Raw genomic sequence first — 23,158 nt, forward strand, 5'->3', positions numbered from 1 at the left:
CATTTGTGACAGCTAATTACGCCTATGCCACCACGGGTTCTAATGAAATATGTTTTTTAATCTATTTATTTTCCATTTTATAGTTTATTTTAATAATTTAATAATTTTGAAAAAATATATATCTTACGATGAAATATTTATATAACCTTAATTTCTCTATTTTCATACTTATTCGAATGAACTTTGTATTATACGATTAAGTATTCATATAACATTAACTTTGTAATCTTAATACTTATTATAAAGAGTGCTATCACGTTCTATTCTTAATTGCCATTTTAGAATTTTTGTATCGATATGAGGTAATTTATTTTTAAATTCTTTTACTATTATATTTTTAGATTATACCAGAATCACGAGGTTTAGATTAGAGAAAGTCACATTATCGTAGCAAGAAAAAGAACATGAATTGCTTTAACATCGTGAGAATATTAGAAATAAATGGGCACGTTGTCTTAGCCAGATAAGGCAAGAGCAAGGTCTTATTGGTTCAACAGCAAATCTTATATTCTCAACAATATATCTTTATGATATACATCTTTTTTAAATTTTAGATAATAATATTTTATTTTATAAAAATTATATATAAAATAGAAAATTATTCTAATAATCACATCTTTTGAAAATCACTACGGTAGTGCTAGTGATCCAACAATGAGTAGTGATTTCTTAATCCAACACCGGGCCATAATATTTTCTAGATACAATTGATTATTGTCTATTAAAAAAATTTACTAATAATTTTCAAGTTGTCACAACTTGCTATAAAATTATATTTATTTAACTCAAGATAAGTATGATCATGATGGTAGTCTCTACCTGGTCTCTGTAAAAATTTAAGTAAATTATTAAATAAGTGAGGGAGATCGGGTTTATATGACTGGTGTTTTGCACTTTTCCCATAAAGTTTTAACTTTAAACTTTTGGCGAAAATTTAGCTCCTTCCCTAAAACAAAATTATTTTTACCTACCCCCAAAATACCTTTAGTAAAAAGAAATCTAACCATCAAAATTAGTTCAGCGATACCATACCTCCTACCTACCTTTTAAAATAAATTTGTTCTTGAATCAATATCTAAGATCTCACTGAAAAATACTTACTGGAATGATAATAATCATAATTTTGATTGAATATATAACTCCATTTATTTTATTTGCAGCTTAAAAAAAGGGACGCTGAATCTCTTTCGCAGCTTCCAGAATATAAATTCATTGATATCATATCAGTATTTGACATGCATAACTTAAAAAATTGTCAATTATATAGAATTATATATAATCTAAGAATCGAATCTACGACATTATACATTATTTAATTGTCATTTGATATTAGATAAAATTATATCTAACGTAAAAATACGAATCTACGACACCTTCCACTCCTGTTTTAATTCAATCACAATATTGAATTATACCTCTTCCCCCATGGTAAAAGTGCTCTACCATAATTAAGATAGTGACGGTTAGAGAATTATCAGCTGTTCAGAGACCAAAATCAGCATTTTGGTAACACTAAGAATAACGTGATTTATAAATAGATTTCCCAGGCAGAGAAACCACTTTAAACATTTTGTAAATCGCTGCCTTAGGAAATTCTTAGGGAATTCTTGCTTAACATGTCGTATTACCCTTTTCCATATAAATTTTAAATAAAAATTTATGATCATAAAAAAACATATCAAAAGCATTATTTACAATTCAATATACGTAATGATATCATTCAATTATTTTTTTTACATTCAAGATAGTTTTAATGTTTTATTTTAGACTATTTTAAAATCCGATTTTTAATTTTTTTTTCTAACTCTGCCCAAAAACTTGGTAATTAAAAATTACCATGTTTCTACAACCTAGTAATAAATATAATCCTATGTTGAGTGTCTTATCTAGTTTTCCTAGCAACTCCGCGTTAATTCCTACATATGAACCAAATTTATTAGGCGAATCCTTATTTGACTATCAGATAACCAATGGATCACTCAATGTTAATCTAGGGCTACCAAGCATTGGCAACCCTTATTCGACATCATATAATAAGGAAATCTGTAGCAATAGTCTACCTAAACTTTCAATTGATGATTATGACCCAAGACTTTTTCTTTCTGAAGAAATACGTGAGCCGAATAAAATTAATACATTGGGGTAATTTATAAATATTACCTTTTTCCTTCTTTTAATCAAGAATCGGATAATGTAGAATTTATTCTATTCATGATTCAATTATTATGCCATGATCTTATTGAATTAATAATAATAGGGAAATTACTTAAATGTAAGATTAAATAGGCAACAAGGGTTATAAATTGAATAGATGAGGGAAAACCTTTAAATGTATATTGTAAAAATGATATGATACAATGATAGATCTACGTCTAAATTTGAGTTCCGATCATATATTAAGGTTTACCTATACCCTTAGAAACATAGAATTTGAAGAAAACTTGTGATGGAAAATTATCGTGATAGATTAAAAGTTTATTTTGTTTTAAAATTATATATGACAAAAATGTGGATTTATGGCATAAAAGATAAATTGTAAGTGGCAAATAAAATAAAGAGGATGGAAGGAGTGACAAGGAAAGGGATATAATAAGTTTTAGTTTGAGGAAAATAAGTTATTAGCATAGGTTATAAGCCAATGATAACTGATGCGATAGGTTAAATAAATTGAGGCGTAATAAGAGGTCGTTATGACCGGATAACTGTAAGTTTTACGAATTTAGTTCATTTTCTCTTGCTTTACAAATTTAAGTAGAAAAAAATAACAAGTTTTATTATGTAATCAAAACTAATACCTTACTTTAAATTTAAACACAAAAAGAAGGTTATGGGAAAATTTCAATTTTTTAATTTACTGCTTCATTAAAAAATATCCAGAGCAGTATTGAGCGAATATATATATTTTTCTTATTTATATCGGAGAATATTACGAATTTATATATTCCATTTCTTATTTGAATTTATGTATATGTCGTAGGAGTTAAATTCGGGACCAGGCGCGTAACCAATAAGGGGGGGGGAATTCCTACCCCCACCCATCGCAAATTTGACTATTTTCATAAATATCATTTTAAGCTAATAAAATTTTACTACCACCCCCCCCCCAATCAAAATTTTACAAATATTTGAATATCAATTTTCCAACATATAATTCAAAAATATTAATAAAATGTTAAAATATTTAGTCAAAGAGATTGAAATCAAACGATAATTTATAAATAAGGCTGAGCATGAAAAAGTAATGTGTCGTCAGAAGCGATATCATTATTGAATTCAATTGATCAATCAGAGTTTATCATTGCTGCTAGTTGCATCAATAAATTATTTTTAGCTCACTACTTTGTAGAAATTTACAAAAACCAAATTTAGATTTGGTTCAGGTTATTGATTTGGCGGAAAATATACATGAACTGGTAGATACAATAAGAATGAATGTAGATAAATCTTTTTTTATTCCTATGAGATTGATACTGAAATAAATTTAATCAGTGAATTCGAATTGTGGTATAAATATTTACTACGTTTAGCTATTTTACCTGAGCATGCTATTGATGCGCTCAATCTGTGTAAAGAAACCTTGGCTCAATTTCCTAATATTTTGAAGTTGTTTTATATTTTATGTTTGCCTATTACAACATGTACGAATGAAAGGACTTTTCCCAACTTAAGAAGGTTGAAAACATATTTACGAACTACTGAATCTCGGCTAAATGGGTTAGCTCTGTTAAATATACACAGAGATTTGGTTCCAACGATAAACGAAATTCTTGATGAATTGGCAACATTCCCACGAAAATTAAAAATCTTGTATTTGATAAGAAGTTAAAAAAAAACATGTTAATTTAATCATTTTCTAGTCAATATTTTATACACACTACTATTAGTATTTTCAATAAAAAAATTATATTCTACTTATATTGTATGAGAATTTAAGCTGAGGCTAGTTTTTAAAGCAAATTTTATAAAAAAAATGACATTACACTTTATTTCAACTTTACATTTAAAAAAACTTTATTAAATATAATATACCTAACTTGAAATAATAAAAAATAGGCTTGTAATATCCTATCCATAAGCACGAATTAGTAAATAATAGTTAATAGAAATAATTATTATTAAATTATGAATAATTTAATAGAATAGCTAAAACATAAGACTAAAATGGGTTTGGGGGCGAAGCCCCCAAAAAATTTTCCCCCTCCCCCATAAGAAAATCTTGGATACGCCACTGTTCGGGACTATATATTTTTTAATATATTATAGAGCTTTTTTCTATATATTTATTAAGTTATTGTATATTTTGGCAACAATACCAATAAGTATATGCCCAAATCTAAGAAAATTATTTTCTTGATTACTGAGAATAAAATCTATCACAGAAGTACTACATCAGAAAATTGATCGAATAGCTCTAAGTAATATACATAGATATTTGATTCTCACTACAGAGTAGCTTATTGAAAAATAAGTTCAATCGCAAAGATTAAATCCTTTTAATTTATATACTTTACCCATTTATATGTAATATTTTTACCAATATTAAATAATTTATATTTGCTCTTACTAATATTTTGTATTTTCAAATATTAATATAATTAGAGGAAGTGTAATCGGGGCATCTTGGTTCACCTTTTCTTAAAACCTCAATAAATTTAATAGTATTAAACTAATCTGGATGAATAAAACAAATTTTACATCCTAAAATTACATGGCGTTTCGTGGATGAATATTTACTAGAATTAATCGTTCCTGCCAAGATTTAAATTCTGATTTTAATTGGCTAGGCCAGATATTTATTCTTCTCAAAATTAAGAATGAATATATGTGTAATATTTAGGTCAATAATATCTACAAACAGGATAGAGATGATCACTGTAAATCTCAAATCGTTATGATTTAGTTAAAAAATATAACTAAAAGTGGTATAAAGATGGTTATTTTGTAATAACCTTTAATCGAAGAAACGCTAATATTGAAACGATATGTCCCTCTATTAATCAAGACTTGCTAATCACATAACTATATAACTTTAATTTCTCCTCAATAATCGTATATAACTAGTAAAATTTTTGGCATTTATTATCTTTTACTCTTCAGGTTTTAATACAACAATATATGCAATGGATTTTCATAGTTTCCAAAAAATCAATGTAATTTTTTTTTATATATATTGCATAAGATAGTTATGCAGCTAAATAATTTATTTATACATACTAAATGCAAAAAAAATTTCTCAAGTTGTAAAAAACCTTTTTCTTCAATAATATTTTATTTTATAGATAATTTATATATTCCCGCTATGTGGTTACCCACCTATTTGAAGCTTCACAATTTGTTTAATTTTAAAGTTCGATCTCGGTGAGCATTAAACATAAATAAATATGATTCAAAAAAAATAATATAGATTTATAAAACAATTATTAAAACTCTGTCATCAAATTTTTAATGTTTGTTTAATATTACTTTATTATATAATATTTTAAGCATCTTGGAAGATTTTAAAGAGCCCATCATAACAGGAAGTTATGCTAAAGAAGATATTTACAATATTAATAGCACTGTAGTTGAGGGTATGGCCAAAAGAGTAAAAAAATATCCTGGATTGTAAGTCAAACTTTAAAACTTAATCATATTTAATTAGGTGCCCCACTTGACGTTTTTAGGATTTTTGAGTTAGGAGTGGATTTTATTTGATTAATTTGCACTAAATATATAAATAAATTTAAAAAATTAATTTTGGCCACGTTAGAGCACTGTCAGTTTTAGGCTTTTCGTAATTTTTGCTATATATGCACTATATGATATTATCATATCTATAATCATCTGTTGTGCACCTTTTTTAAATTTTATAAAAAATTATTATAAAGTATATATGGAAAAATTATCTGTTAAATAATAGCATAATTTTTTATTCATCCAAATGATTACTTCTATGAATAATTATAATTAAATAAAGATTGGTCTATTTATATAATTTGATGATTTATAGTAATTATCTCTGTTTATTTTGTTTTTATTTAACAATTTCTCAAACAAAAAATAATTCATAAAGTGTTTATTTTGCTACACTTGCATTTTGATTTTATCAAATAAAATTCTCACAAAAAAAATTTTAGGCTATTATTTGGAAATAGTATTATAAATTACCTCTAAATTTTTTATTTGTATTAATCTATAATTTTTATATTTGAATCTAAGCTTTAAAATAGTTTTTCTCAGCTTTAACAATTTTGCAAATGGAGCATCATAATTCTAGACCGACGATTTGTCTGAGCATAATTAATGAATTTTACGATCCCTTAGCACTAACTTCTAATCGAAATGATGCCCATTTTAATAATTTATAAATATATAAAAATAATGTTTATTTCATTACTATCAATTAATTTTTGATTCATTTTTGAATGTCTTAGAAAAGATGTTAGGAGATAAAGGAAGGGGATTAACTTATAGCTGTAAATGATTCTAACAACACTAACACTTTTCCCCCATAAAATTTACTGGAAGTCTTCTTATAGCAATCCTTCAGGCAAATTTCCTAGGGAGGGAAAGTTTCCCCTTGCCCTCCCCCCCCCGGCTACTTCTATAGATAACTATAAAATTACAAAATAAAAATAATTAGTTTTTTAATAAAGAATATTATATATTCTTTGATTAATAATTATTTAACATTTCTTGAGAAAATCAATTAGCCATATAAAATTAGCACTAATTTATTAAAAAAATATCGTTGAGCCAATTCACGTTGTCCTTGATGATGGTGAATAAAAAAACGGCACATAGTGTACTGCCTATTAGATTTATAAACAACTCATTAACCGCCGTAGATAATATTATCGGCCCTCGGGTTTACTTTTCATTAAAATGATTCATTTAATATTAGGTATAGTAATTAAAAATAACATGTAAACTCTGTATAAATTAACTTATAAAAATAAAATTTAAACCCCATATTAATAAAAAAAAAAATTTAAAAACACATTTTAAAAAAGCTAACATATTTTAAGTGGTTAAAAATAGTCAATCCTCCTCTGGAATCGGCCAGGTATCTTTAAATTTAAAATTATAACGTAAAATTTCGAAGCTGATTTAGATCAAAAATTCCCTTGAAATTGTTGTTTTAGTGCTCCCTTTTGACTGGTTAGGTTGATTAGGGATTTCGCTTCCCAAATGAACAATTTGTTGATAACACGATGGGTAATTCTTGTCGGCTTTTGGTGAATATTTTTATATTTTATCTCCTAATATGGAAACTTGTTATCAATTTATTTATTTGTAAGATGTTCTGTTGGTAACTAATATTTTATTCCCATCATAACTTTTGGTTGAATAAGTGTAAAACAAAATTAAAGTTAACATAATATACTCCTGTTTTCTTTTAAAGTTTAAAAATGAAGATCTGAGGGAAAATAGCTTATAAACAATAATTTTGATAAGGTGACCCATGATTTTTAAAATAAATTTGATCTTCTAACTGGTATGATATTGTAACTGAGGCCAAACTCCTATTTATACGATTGCTTTTAAAGAACGATGTATATTTTATTTACTCTTATAAAAAAATATAATTAATATCTTATTAAAATGATTATTTTTTTCATTATCATTTACTTAATTCAAGATTTGAGCCTAGCACCTTTGATGTACCATTAAAAATGTCAAGCTTTAATGAACCAGCTAGTAAACCACTATTAGTTGATAGTCCTTATATGAATACTCATGCTAGTTCTTATATTAGTGCGCAAGCTGAATACCGCGATGATGCCGTTTCCAAAAAAGGCCCAATATTTTACTTTGACTTTCCTGACGATGATTACGGCATCACTTTCAAAACTTATCATGGTAACAAACCTGTTAAAAGTGAAGGAGCTAAGATTATGCTTCCCCATCTACAAGAATCAGATTATTATAAATAATTGTTTAATATTCTATTCCCTTTTTGTTTTCTATTTTTTAATCATTACATTTTATTCTAAACCCAAATTTATGTTACAAACCTAATAAAAGATTTTTTTTCTACCTGTTATGTTCTTTAAGATCTCCGGTTTCTACCTATGACTAAATTGTTATAGGCCGACCCTAAATAATATGAGTATCAATCATTATTCCTTCCAGAATAAAAAATAACACTCATAAAAAAATTTCTCAATTAAGCAGAAATTAAAAATATTTGAAAGTTAATAATAATTTTTACTTATATTATCTCATCTTCTTTTTAATTTAAATTTTGTTAGACAAATAATTTATTACAAGAAAATTTTAGAATATCTCAGAAAAAAATATATTAAATCACTCGAAAGTTTTTACTCGAATGATTTATTTTTTTAATTTATATTTATCCCTTATTATTTGATGGACAAATTTAGGTCATATTGGGTCAGACTCGCTCGAATTTTATCTCATACAATAGTTTGATAATAAAAATATAAGGTAATGAAAATAACTTTTGATTGATTTATTAACACTTTAGATCCTTGTGGTAAGGGGGGAGGGGGTTTAAAATAAAAATTTTGTATTGGTATTTAATGAAATAACAAAAAGATCTTATGTATTTAACTATCTCTTTAGGTTCTCGAGTCCATTTCGTGGGAAGGGGGAGTGGTTATAATTTTTTTTAACTTCTTCTATTAATATTTTATATGGTATGGGTATCAAAAACAAGGTTAATCATTAATCCATCACCATAGAGCCATTGAGATATTGAATAACAGTCATTTTTAATCAAAATATTTATAAATATCGATAAATTATTTATTTATTTATATTTAAGAATAATTTTGTTGATATTTTAATAAAATAAACTTTGATTTTTAATATATTATTGAACTACTAGTTTTTGGCGTTATAATCTCATGAATATTAGATGCATGCAAAGACTAACGCATTTTTAAAAAAATTTACTATGACGAAACATTGTGAAATATGCCGAGTAAATAAAATTCATAATAACAAGAATTTTAATATTTTCGGTATTTTGACATGGCCGGATTTAAAAATTAGTTCACTATGTAAATTTTTACTATACAATCAGGGTTTCGATGATTATTCTTAAAATAAAAAAGGATAAAAAAAATTTGGAAGTTAGAATTTTCAAATCTCTGGATTTAGAAAATAAAGAAGATTACATAGATAAAGAGTTTAAGAATAAATCAAGGTAACTATCAAATTTTATATAAAAGAAAATTTTTTTTAAACTTCTCTTTAGATAAGTGTTTAAAGATCGGGTTGTAACAATTTCATACAATTGATAGGTCAAATTAATTATGACAATTTTATTAAAAAATTTATAATATTGATATGCCATTACCTTTTATAAAAATAATAATAACTTTTAAATTAATAATAATTATGGAAAATAAAATAAAAAATTGGGTTAAGGGAATTGAATTTTAATCCATTTTAAACTTTCAAGTCAAAAAATTAATTTATAAAATAAATTCATAAAAATGGGAGTTTTTCTAGAAATTTTTTGTTTAATACACATAAGATAATTTATTAATATGATGGGAAGCAAGGTTATTTATGCATAGATTAAGACATTTAATGATTTTAAGGTAGTGGCGGGGTGTGTTTAATATTTTTTTATAAATAACTCCATTTAGGAAGGAATCATTGATTGATGAAAAATATATACGTGCAATTATTAATGCTTTTATTTAATGAGAATTCACTAATCAGATTATCATTTTTTTTAAAAAATTAAATAAATTTAATTTGAATAAATTATGAATTTTGTCAATTTTTTTAAGAATATGATCTTCCGACCTTTTTATTTTAAAAAAATAGTAATTTAAAATTTTTTTTATTAATATTTTAAAAAGTAAGGTGTGAAAGAGTTTATATATATACTTTTAATAAAATAATTTAATTCGCCAACATTTCCATTTCTTGGTTAAGAAAATTTAATCAAAATATTATTAGTATAATTATAATATATATTATTTAACAGGTAAAAAAAAAATTATTAATTTTGATTTTGATATGTATTTTATTGCTTTTTAAAAATATTAATTTGATAATTATTCTCTTTTTAACTGACCACAGTTATAGCATAGCATAACTGGTCAAGTGTAAATATAACTTAAAGTTATCATGTAAACTCTATGGGCAATTATTCTTAAAATATACAAATAGTTATAATATAGGCAAAAAAAATATTAAAATTTTAAATTTTTTATACATTTTTAAAATTAATATTAACCAATCTCGAAATTCAAACCATCAATATATATTCAAATATTTTAGCGAAGATATAGGTCTCTAAATTTTTTTTTAATCTACGTTTCCTAGTTTATTTTTCTCCGACTTAAAAATATTTCTATAGACTTAGTTACATTATATAAAAATATCCATCTTTCCCTAAATCTGATAGGGATTTTCGCCAATTTGCTTTGTAGAATCTGACAGAACAATTAAAATCAATATAAAAAAAATTATCAACTAACATGTAATATCTAAGAATGGGTTCTAACGGATAAATAAAACACAAGCGAGACCAGTAAATAAATCAATAAATTTGGGTTCATGGATAGCAATTTATAATATTTGTGATATAATTTTCAATATCATAAAGTAAATTAGTCCCGTCCATGTAGAGTTCCTTTATTTTTTTCTTTTCTTAATCGAACTAATCAAAAATATTAATTTTTTTTAAATATTAACGACGCAGAATCTAAATATTACTGTTATATTTTTTTTTAATCTTTGACCTATATACGTAAATGTGGCCAATATTTATATTATTTTATTGAACATGAACTTATGAATCGTACCATACTTGATAAGATGTGACCTTAATTTAAATTTACTAAAAAATATATCTAATTGGCATGCCAAATATATATTTGTTTATTTTTGAAATACTATTTAGATTTACTAAATAGGTATAATAACCTTTTATGCATTTATATACACTATAAAATATCTAGAAAAATTGAAGCACAAAATAATTGCCATAGATACGAGACGCGACATTATAGATAAAGTATTCATGAAGAAAAATAACAATAACTCGTTATTCGCTATCTCGGAAGAAGATTCGAACGGTAGAAGCGACAAAGAAGCAATTTTAGCTGAAGAAAATGAAAATAACTCTAGAAATTCCCACATTAAGGTACCAAAGGATGTTCCCGTGAATATGCTTTCCCTGACCTGTTTCTTGATAGCGGGAGTAGTGGCCTGCGTTGTTTTACCTTTTCTATATTATAAGATAAGCGAACTGAAGGTCGATCATAGGAATATGATCGTTTCGCTAGAGAATAAATTGATGGAAAAACAGACGGCAATACAGTTTTTAAATATGGAGATGACACGGATTAGAGTAAGAAAAATAACTTTGATTTATGATTTTTAAAACAAATTTATCTGAATTTCATTATTGTGGATAATTGAAAATGCTATAAAACAGATTTTTTTCGGTCTATCAAATTTATAGTTTTTCTTACACTCAATATTTTTTTCCTTCTAAAATAGTTACGAATGATCATTTATTAATTCTAACACCTGCTTTTAATAAAAAAAAACCACTAAAACTCAATCGGATGATTGTATTATTTGTATTCGTACGAATTAAATAATAATTCGATCGAATAATGGAAGAAAATTATTCTACGAATAACACATTTTCCTTATTCGTATTCGATCGAAAAGAATAATTTTGTCATAAATTCGAATAAGGAATAATTCGTTATAGGTTATACCCATAGATTATCAAAATATATTATTGTCGTTAATTTCTTTTTGCAAACTCTTAGTTGTATCTAAAATTAACTAAGAATGTTTTTTTAAGGTTTTTTAAAAATATTTAGAAAAACAAACTATATCTTTTAAAATCTCTTAATATATTTTTTCTAATCAAATCTTATAGAAAGAAGTTTGTTTAATCCAATCTGGATTTTTTTTCTCAAATTGATTTATAATTCACATATTAATCATAATAGTGTATTCCATGGATTCATTTTCATTATATATCTTTTTACCCAGTTATATATCTTTAACATTTAAAAAACTGAAGTCAGGAAAAGACCCATTGTATTATCCTAAAGACCCTAAAGATGCTATCAGAGTTCCTGATTTAGAAAACAGGATTAATTACGAAATCGAAGTTCTTAAGAAACAAGACGAAGAAGAGGAAAAGAATTTTATAATGTCTCAACTCAAGGTTAATAACTCCAAAAGAAAATCTTTCAGAGCTAAAAGATCGGAAGATATCGATAAAAGAGGCAAAAGAGCCTTCGAAAGACCTAGAAGTCCTTATAGATACCAAGCCTCCGGTATGTATTTTTTTAACACATTGTAATGTAAAATACAGAGAGGTAAAAGTAAGATCTTTTAAGAAAAATTATAATAAGTTGATAAATAAAATTTAAACTACTTCCGCAGGAATTACTGTTGCATACTTATATTTATACATAAACAATAGCATGGGCTTAATGGGCAGCCCCCCACATAAAAATTCAAGCCCCCAAATTGGTCTCCTTGATAAAATTTTTGGCCCCGACAAATGAAACCCAAAAAATTTTAACGGTCCTAAATTTTAAAAAAATATTAGTTATTGAATTTTGATTCGCCATTAACAATTAAATCCAAAAGAAGAAAACGAAATTTTTGGTTAGTTATTAGTATGAAACCAAATTAATTGGGTAAACAAAAAAATACTTTTATAAATATTAATTATAAAATATCCATTAACTCATTAACCATTAAATGAAAAAACATTAAACAATATTCGTGCTTTTATTCATCCACAAAATGGCACTGATGTTTGTGAATTCATCAATTCTTATGATGATTCTCTCAACAACTTCTTGAAATGGTAAGTTAGTCAATGTTGGCGAGATTTAATTAATTAAACAATTAGGATAAATTATAAATATTGCTAACTACTCCTTGCTTATCATGCGATAATGCCTAAACGTTAATTAGGCCAATTCATGTCAATTATTAATATAATATTTTAAAAAAAATGAAAAAGGACGAATACTCTTATAGGAGAAGAGATAAATATTTTTTCAAAAAATCTATTTTCCTTGGGAAGTTTAAGATATCAATGAAGGCAAAGTATTTCCTGCCTATCTCATGTTTATACTTGAAAGTTAATTATGTAGCAATACATATAAAATATTAAAATAATATAAAAAAATTAAAGAGGACGGAGATTTTTATAAAGAATTTACTATGAAATGGATTAATATTCTTTTAAAATACCAATTTTCCTAGTGGAGTATAACTGAACCAATCTTGAGTACCGGGAAGTACTAAGGTAGACATCTTACATTATAATTATTATTTATTTCCACCCATAATATTTGTGTATAAATGATTTATTCAATATTTTCATTTTTGACATTGTACTTCCAATTGTTTAGAGTCAATTAGTGTTTTTAAACGGTTCGATTTGAAAGAATTTTAAAAACGGCGAACTCTATATTTAAACTAGAAAAATATTGTCTAAGCCTTGAGATTTCGCTTAACTATTTATTTATTCCTTCCAAATAAACAACCCCCCCCCCATCATTTTTGGCTACGCGGTCTCAATCTAATAGTTTCTATAGATATGAATTTTCTTTTTTCCATTACATTGAAAATACTTTATGCCTAATATTTTTCAAAACTAGTTACATATCTTAATTTATTCTTTGTGTGTACAGTAATTTATATAAATATCTAAGCAGATTGTAATTGATTAAACTTTCTTTTATCAGGAACTAACTAATTTCAATTATTATTCCTTACGATGTATGGAAACCTTCAGAAAGAACTAGTATTTATTTTTGATTCTTAAATCATATAAGAGCTTGATAATAATATTTATGGAAATAGGCATGAAAAGGAATAAAAAAGATGAAAATGAAAACGATATGTAAAAAGATATAAATAAAAAATTTAGCAAGGATGAAGGAAAAATTTAGATATCACGGATAAAGGAATAGAGTGATTATTATATAAGTGAAATGGCCTGATACCTATAACTGATTTATAATTATTCTAAGAACTGATCCTGAAAAATTAATATAGCTGAGAAGTTTTAAAGAATTACCATGATTGATAATGATAGGTGGAATCTAAAATTCCTATTAGTAATTGTAACTAATTCATCATATATAGCCTAAAAAATGTTAACTCGGTAAGTCGATAATTTAGCATACGGTTCTATATATTTCTGCTATCCCGAATATAGAGGAAAATTTTGAGTCAATTAAGATGAGGATGTTTAGATGGATATTAATATGAATGTTAAAATATAAAGAGAAGGGTATATTGATTCATGAGTAACAATCTGGTTGTAATACTCTAAGATTGTTTACCTCTGATAAAAAGACGAGTAAAAAAGATTAGTGGATCATGTAAATATATATCATAAAGGAGACAACTAAAATGGAAACATTTTATAGAAAGAAGTAATAAAGTAAATAAAATTAATAAGAAGTGTTTCAATAAAATAAATAAACTGATCAACAGTCTCCCAACAATAATTTTTAATACATTATGCAACGTAAATAAAAAATATCAAGCCAATTGCGCCAAGGATTGCAAAGACGGAATTCCTGGGACTATTGGTTCACCCGGTGATCTAGGTCCCACAGGGCCTCCAGGCGCACCAGGGTTAGATGGTTCACCTGGTAAACCTGGATTTCAAGGTAAGGCCGGATCTGAAGGAAGGATTGGTGCCCCGGTATATATTGACGCATACTTTATTTTAAGGAAAGTTCGAAATGGTTTAAAATAAAGAAGAAAAAAAATTTTAAGGAACATTTATTCTTGTGATTTTAAATATGCTTTAGGAATTTTCTTAATTTTACTTTGGTATGAATTGATGATTAAATATCTTTATTAATTTTATAGGGACCGGCTGGAGACGTCGGTAGAGATGGAGCACCAGGATTAGATGGAACCCCTGGCTTACCTGGATCAAAGGGTCAAGATGGCAACCCAGGAGCTGATGGTCTTCCAGGAGCTGATGGGGAAATTGTAAACTATTTAAGATTTATAAAATATATAAACAATATGTTTTAACCATGTATCAAGTTTTTCTCTTGAAAAAGTAAACTAGTGCCAATATCTTGAATATAAATATTAGTGGTAAAATATAAATTCTCTGGGACAAAAATGTTTGTTTGTAGAACTCCTATTGGACAAATAATATTGTATAGTCTTTTTTAATGTTAAAGTTAGGAATTTATTCAAAAAATTTAGCAAAATTTTTATAACAATTTTAGCAAACTAAATTTTTGATTTTTTAAAATTTTTAAACTATTATATCTTAAAAAGGAAAAGTCTCATACACTTAAACTGAGTTACAAAAATATATTTATTTTAACTAAAAAGGGAGAATCGGGTGCCCCGGGAAAAAAAGGTAATGACGCTACACCAGGTAGAGATGGTAAACACGGAAAAGATGGACTTCCCGGTAGAGATGGAAACCCAGGTCAACCAGGAAGACAAGGATTCAGGGTAAAATTATTTTATATATATATATCAATTCTTTTTTTTTCAAATCAATAATATAAATTTTTCTTTATTTTTCTGACGTGAAGCCGCCAATAAAGTTTAATTATTCTTTGTAGGTAGAATTACAGTGTCAATTTCTTGTCTTTTCTATATTATTTTACAAGAGTATATATATATAGTATACTCCGTTCTTTTAAATAAAACTCTTTTACCTTCATTCCAACATACAAAAATAAGTATTTCCAAATAAAATTTAATCTTTTTTTCAGTACGTTTTGTTTATCAAGCCTATTTTACTATGATCTATTTAAAGAAACAAATATCCCTAAATGTTTTTCATATGGAATCATGTTAATCAATCTATTTTTAGCATATTCAATTCTTTTTAATATTACTTTATATATTTTTTTAAATAATTTTAAATAAAGGGAGGCGCAGGGGCTCCTGGAAATGATGGTGATCCTGGAGCTGATGGTTCTCCGGGTAAAGAGGGTGCCCCAGGAGAGGCAGGAGGGCGTGGGAGGGATGGAACACCTGGCAAACAAGGACCCAAAGTAATAATATATAACAAGAATCATTTATTTTGTTATAAAAAAATTATTATCTTCTTCTTTATCAAGATTCTGCTATCATTGATTTAAGGAGTGGTCAAATATATATTTTTTTAAATTACGTAATATGTAAATCATCGTCATATGAATAACTAACTGATATCTACTATATATTGATCATTTGACTTAGATTATTGCAATTTATTATGATTTTGTATTTTGAAGAATGATGTTTATCTTTAGGCCAAATAATCAGAGTTAATGGGAATAATCTGAACTATTAAACTTTATCAAAATTTTGGTATAATTATTTACTTTATGATATTAGGAATTTTTAATTGTAAGAAAGGTAAAAAAAATAATTGATTTAAGTAGGTAATTAGGCATCAATAAAAAAACGTAGTTCTTGTTCTCCAAAATGTTTTGTTCTTAATTCATGGTTTAAATAATCAAATGTAAATGAGTGAATAGACTTTTAATTCGTTTTCTTAAAAACATCATAAATTTACTCAAATTATTATGTAATTCTTTCAAGGGCCCAGCAGGAAATCCTGGTTCTGATGGAAGGGATGGAGATCAAGGCGAAAATGGAAACGATGGCTTTCCGGGTCAAGATGGTGAACCAGGTAGAGATGGAGGACCAGGGGTTGATGGAAAAATAGTAAATTATTTAAGTCTATTGTTTGTAGGGGGTAAGAGGGGGGGGGGGGGGTTAAAGTTAAAATATTATTTAATTTATATAATGGAAATTAAAAGGGGGAGGGATAAAGTTAAAATATTATTTACTTTTATATAAATTAAAGGCTCTAGTAAAATCTTTAATGGCAACGGTTCTAATATTTATTATTGATAAGCAGATTTAAATTAATTTACTTATGTATAATGTATTATTCAATAAGATTAATGGCTAGTTATTTAAGGTACATTCATGCACGAGCAAATCATTATAGAAAACATTCTGTTTATTAATTTAGACTGAATGCCCAAAGAAAATAATCGTAAGAGCTATGGTCCAAATTATAAGCTTTTCTTAATGCAGAATAATTATTTTAAGCAAATGACCTTAAAAAATTTTACAGATAATTTTGACATCATTGTTAGTAAATTCCCATTTCCGCACTTAAGTATAACGTATCTATGCACTCTATGCAAATATCACAAATAAAAAAATGAAATATAGGGAGCCCCAGGTAGAAATGGTAACGATGGTCAGGCAGGTTCAGATGGACGACCAGGTAGAGATGGTCAACCAGGTTTTGACGGTTCAGCAGGACGAGATGGGGATGCTGGCTCAGATGGCGATGCAGGTCAATCAGGAGACTCTGGTAAGCCGGGAAAGGATGGGGCTGCAGGTAACCCAGGACAAGATGGTGCAGCCGGTAATGATGGAAAGCCTGGACAAGATGGACTGCCCGGATCACCCGGTATTGACGGAAAACCCGGAGCACCTGGAATTGATGGGCAAGCGGGCATTCCTGGCGGCCCCGGTAACGATGGATTACCGGGAAACGATGGCTTTCCGGGACTCGATGGTGATTCTGGCTTAGATGGGCAGACAGTAAGTTTTTTTTAAGCTAACATATTTAAAATTTTATTTTTTTTGTACTTTATGACTCTTTTTACATTATTTGATTAATGTGATTAAAATAAATGTGACAATAATTTTTATTGCTTTTAAAATTTTTAATTTAAAAAAAACCTTTAAATATTTTTAATATTTTTTATAATTATTTATGAGTTGAGGTTGAGGGTATTAATGTTTTATTATAGTTATTGTAAAAGAATTATATATTTATGAGTTGAGGGTGTTAATGTTTTATTATAGTTATTGTAAGAGAATTATATATTTATGATTGCGAGGTAATTTTACTTATTTTTTATTAATTAATTTTGATTTGCGTCCAAAATAATTTATTATCTATGGTTTATCATAATTTATCATATTCTGAAAGTTTCTAGAATACTTAGTATTAACCCGAATACATGTCTAAAATCTCACACTTTCCGGTTCTATAATGGTCCCGGCCCCTATATTAACATCACTGTCTAAAACTCAAAATTAATATCGACAGGGAGCCCCAGGTGAAAGAGGTGAAGCTGGTGCACCAGGATTAGATGGACCTCAAGGACCCATTGGTTCTCCAGGCTCATCCGGGCCTTCAGGTAGACCAGGATCCCAGGGGTTGGCGGGATTAGATGGAGCACCAGGCAAGGATGGTCAACCAGCTGAACGTGGACCGCCTGGAGAAGTGGTAAACTACATTTTTTTCCTAAATGTAAAATTTTAGCATTACTTCAGAATTAAAATATACTGCATTCATTTTTAATTTATAACTCAAATCATCGTGTTTATTTGTTTTTTTATATTCATCTGTTGATTTATCCTTAATTTTTTTAAATTAATGTAGGAATTATTTATTTGAACAATTTTATTAATTTTTCATTTCAATTTTTTTTGAATGTTATATAACATAATATAAATCAATCCTAAATAACATTAAGGCATTGCGCATTTCTAGCGGATACTTAACTCCCCCCCCCCACTTGCCTATTATAATAGTTTTAATTTAATAATCAGGGATTCAGAACAAAAACCTTTTTGGGTTCCCGTTCTGGTGAAAAAAATTGTTCCGTTCTACCTCCGTTTTAGTTTTCAATGATCAGGAAAGTTCCTATAAAAATATTTAATCATATTTGTTCACATTTTAATTAATCTTTCATTAAATGAATACATTGAAGCAATAATATATTTCTAAAAGATTAACATTTATATTGGTTCTTTGTGGTGTAAGTACAAATTTGAGTGTCGAAAAACAACGTTTAACACTTACCTGGCTATGGATGATTTTAATATATCAAAAATAAAATCCATTTAAAATTTTATTTAATAAGAAAAATTTAATTTCATAGAAATAAAAGCAGTTAAATAAATTTTTTAAATTTGATAAAAATGCTTTTCCTCATTTTTAATTTTTTAATCTTTTAATCTACTACTTTGCTAATTGTTATTACTTTGCTAGTATTGCATAGTTTAATATGATTAATCTGATTAGAGAAAATAAAAAGAACTTAATATATGCAACTGTTAGATGGATTAAAAAATATAATTTTTTTTATTCTTTTATATAAGAATAAATAAGAAATTTATATATCTTTTTAGGAACTTTCCGGGACCGTTCTAAGAAGATTCAGGAATACACGCTCCGTTCAGGGAACGTTCCGAAATTTACAAATTATAAAATGTTAAAATAATTAAATAATCGATATTTCTGAAATCGGATATTTCATATTTTTTTTAACATTTTATAATTTGTAAAGTTTTTGAGTCCTAATCAGAAATGAAAAGAATTTTTCCCAAAAAACGGTGTTACATTTAGTAATTTAATGAAACCTTGATCCTTTGAACCGTTTTAAATATGAAACTCGGGGACTTTTTAATTTATTTTTTAATATTTTTTATATTATAAAATAATAAATATGCGATCGTGTGGATATTGGTGGAAATTTTTTGAATTCAATATTTTTCAAGTTATAAGAATCTTAATGAAATGGATATGTTCATTACTAGGTCAATCACAACAGAAACTTTATAGGCCCAAATGATATATCAACCCTTACTCAAGTATTGAGCGTTTAAGGAGGGATCTTAAGTCGAGCATTCCCAGAACTGGAAAAAAATCGTCCTTTCATTTATATATATGTGAATTCTTATTTTCGTAATATTAAAAATATGATAAATTTAAAAATCAAATTTTTAAATGATATAAATTTATATAGAACTATTTTTGTTTTTCCTAAAAATATATATCTATTATGTTTATTCAAATAAATTGCTTGTAATATTAAAGAATTGTGAAAATTTTAACAAAAAAAATTATAGTCCTCTAACGTAGTAACATCTACTATAAGCACACGCCTTTCCCATTTTTAATGTAAAATTAAAGAATTTTTAAAATTTTCACAAAAAAAAATTTTCAATATAAACGATCGCATATTTATTATTTTTTTAATAAAAAAGATATAATAAATAAATAAAAATTTTAAAAAAATAATATTAAAAATTTCCCTGAGTTTCAGTGACTTACCAAATATAATATTGTTTTTATTTATTTGTTAACGACCAGCTTAAAAATCTCGAAACACGAAAGGTTTGATGGAGCTTTTCTGCACCTCGGAGATTTGAAATCTTTATTATAAAGAAAAATCTGTATTTTAATCTTTGTTAGCATCTTATTTAATGTTAAATTATATTCTGAATCTATATTGAATAACTTTTAAGCTAATATAAATTGAGGCAGAAATTTTAACTTTCACCCTTAAAATAATTTTTAAAAAAGGAAGATTATTTAAGAATCTTAAATATTAAATTGATAACTCCATTATTATGAAAAGTTTTCTTATGAATTACATAAATAATTTGATTATTCTAAACGAAAAAGGACATTATAAACCATAAAAAAATTAATTAATATTCTCTCAGGGAGATCCCGGCGAATCTGGAGCTCCAGGAGCCGATGGAAGACCAGGTTTCGCTGGTACAGCTGGCAAAGCGGGTAAAAAAAATTTCGGCACTTTTTATTATTTATGAATTCATATAAACGAAAGAAATGCTACAAAAAAAAATGGCTTCTTATTTTTAAAATTTTTATATCGCACGTTCACAAAATTTAATTGACAAAAATTTTAATGTAAATGTGAATAACCAAGATATTAGAGACTGTCAAATTTATGAATACAACTCAATATACAGATTTTTAGGAATTAATTCACGATTGTACTTGATTTCTAATCTTACAAGATTTTAATTTAGATATTGTAAATAATTATATTTATTTTAAAAATAAGGATCTAGGGGATCTGCTGGAAGAGCAGGTGAGGCAGGCGCCCCTGGTAGAGATGGATCTATTGGTAAGGACGACAATTGCAATTGTCAAGTCTTCAGCATGCCTCAAATTGGGCTAGGAAGTTCAACCTATGTCATATGGGGGCAAACTACTTGCCCTAGATCTACCAATGCACAACTTCTCTATACAGGTTTAATTTTTAATTAATTTAATATTCTTGAAACAGTGGTGTGTGTGGCTGATATTTGGTGAAAAAACGAAAAGATTAAATTTTTGTAATTAGTATCCAAGATCAATGGAAATTTCTTAATTTGTTGCTGAGACTATCATCTATTAAACATAGTTTTTTATTAAAAGTAAACGTTTAAATAAATATGAATAAATTGTTAATCAATTACATCAGATTGGAATGTAAAATCGATTTTTATAGATAAAAATGACCTAAAATTCTATATATTAAATTAAAATCCTCCAAAAATTATTAATAAGTATTTAATTATATATTCATAAAATATTTGGAGGATTTTTTTAAAAAAATCTTATAAATTAAGGTATTGCCGCAAGCGGTCATTTTTACTTAACCGGAAGCGGAGGTGATTATCATTGCTTACCAGACAACCCAACCTTCTTCAAATTTACCGACAGTATCGACAGTAAAAGCAAAATCTACGGTGCCCAATATTTGATCAACCCAGCTTCTAATCCTTTCAGATCAGGTAGAGGAGGGGTTTCTGGGATAAAAACCGGAGGAATATCGGGAAAGACAGTAGTTTGCGCTGTTTGTCACGTGACCCGCAACAGTCAACTCATGATTCCAGGTAGCTTCAGATGTCCCGATGGCTGGACTAACGAATATAACGGCTTCTTGATGGCTAGCTTGGAGAAGCAAACTAGAACCTCCTTTATTTGTGTAGACGAGGAAGCTCAATCCACCGGTAGAGCTGGAGGCTCCAATCTTAATCTCATACCAGGTCAGGGTAAGAATAACAAGGACGGATCCGTGTTGGTTGTTGTAGAAGTTAAGTGCGGCAATTTGCCTTGCAGAAAGTACCCAGATGGATATGAATTGCCTTGTGCCGTTTGTACCAGATAGGAGAAAATGAAACTACTTATTGGTTTCTTAAACCTGCATTTATCTTCTTATTTTAACCGCCTGATAAATATAATTTATATTCTTTTTAAACTCGAAATCAAATTTTTATGTAATTTTTGATTAAATATATTTTTTTGGAATCTATTTTCTCATTTTAACCGCTTGATAAATATATTTATATACTTTTACTTTTATTTTGTTATAATTTATATAACTTTAATTTTTATGCAAAAAATTAATAATAATAAAAACAATTCGCAAAGCAAAACAATTAAGAAATCATTGTCTATTTTCCGTTTTGGTACTGAATTATATAAATCAATCTTTTATGGTAAATCTTTTCATAATAATTCCTTTTCAGTTATTAAAAAATAGAATTAAGTAAATATGATTAAAATTTCTATTACATTTAATATAAAAAAAATATATGGATTTTTTTAGTTGGTTTGAGGAAAATTTTCAACAGTAAACTTGGTTTATGAGATTGTTTCGACAAGATAACTGAGCTTCCGTTATTTATATCTACAATAATTTATTAATAAAATTCTCTAAAAAGTGGTTTTATAAAGGAAAACTCGAATTTACCTATATTAATTTAACCCAGGCGCGTACGCAGCGGGAGGGGGGGGACAAATCCCCTCCCCCCCCCCGAACCAAAGCCAAAAAATGCAGATGCCGGATATATTTTTCAATAATATTAATGTTTATATTAATTTATATTTGTTAATATTTATTCCTATCTCATATTAAATATATATTTAATTACATTTATTATCACATTCATAAGTTATTTTATCAATTAATTTCGATTTCAAGTTTTCCGGTGTAATATTTACTTATTATTTTCAAATTTTTAGTGACGTAATACTTATCTATCATTTTCAAATTTCTAGTCAAATAATAATTATTTCTGAAACTTCTTGTCCAACAGGGAGAAAGAAATTGCAACCTTGTCCAACGAGATAGAGTCTCTGCCATCAAGCAGTAACAGCTTTTAAGGAGTTAGAAGAGCCAATTATTTGCTATTACTGAATCACAATGGCCTGAAAGAAATATTTCCTCAGAAGCAAGAAAATTATTGGATTCAATGCTTATTCCAAATTTTTTTTTCTCATTAGAATGTATTATTTAATTATACAACTATTTTATGTATTACTTTTCAAAAACATGACATTGACTTAGATGAGAATAGCGGAGAGCATTTTATTATAACTCAAGGA

At 26.9% G+C, this 23,158-nt stretch overlaps 1 protein-coding gene across 1 annotated transcript; it reads left to right on the plus strand.

Annotated features, from left to right (window-relative positions):
* The first annotated feature begins 1,837 nt into the window (after positions 1–1,837).
* LOC135926945 (collagen alpha-2(IV) chain-like) lies at positions 1,838–22,087 on the plus strand. The gene is made up of 15 exons (XM_065462878.1): positions 1,838–2,142; positions 5,485–5,604; positions 7,622–7,842; positions 10,929–11,320; positions 12,014–12,272; positions 14,514–14,674; positions 14,845–14,970; positions 15,328–15,453; positions 15,879–16,004; positions 16,537–16,662; positions 17,182–17,559; positions 18,074–18,253; positions 20,482–20,554; positions 20,847–21,035; positions 21,397–22,087. Exons 1-15 carry the CDS (start codon positions 1,838–1,840, stop codon positions 21,936–21,938), a joined length of 3,324 nt encoding a protein of 1,107 aa, XP_065318950.1. The 3' UTR covers positions 21,939–22,087.
* Positions 22,088–23,158: the final 1,071 nt, after the last annotated feature.

Source organism: Gordionus sp. m RMFG-2023, chromosome 3 (genome assembly GCF_954871325.1).
Source record: "Gordionus sp. m RMFG-2023 chromosome 3, tfGorSpeb1-WG-v2, whole genome shotgun sequence".
Taxonomy (NCBI): domain Eukaryota; kingdom Metazoa; phylum Nematomorpha; class Gordioida; order Chordodea; family Parachordodidae; genus Gordionus; species Gordionus sp. m RMFG-2023.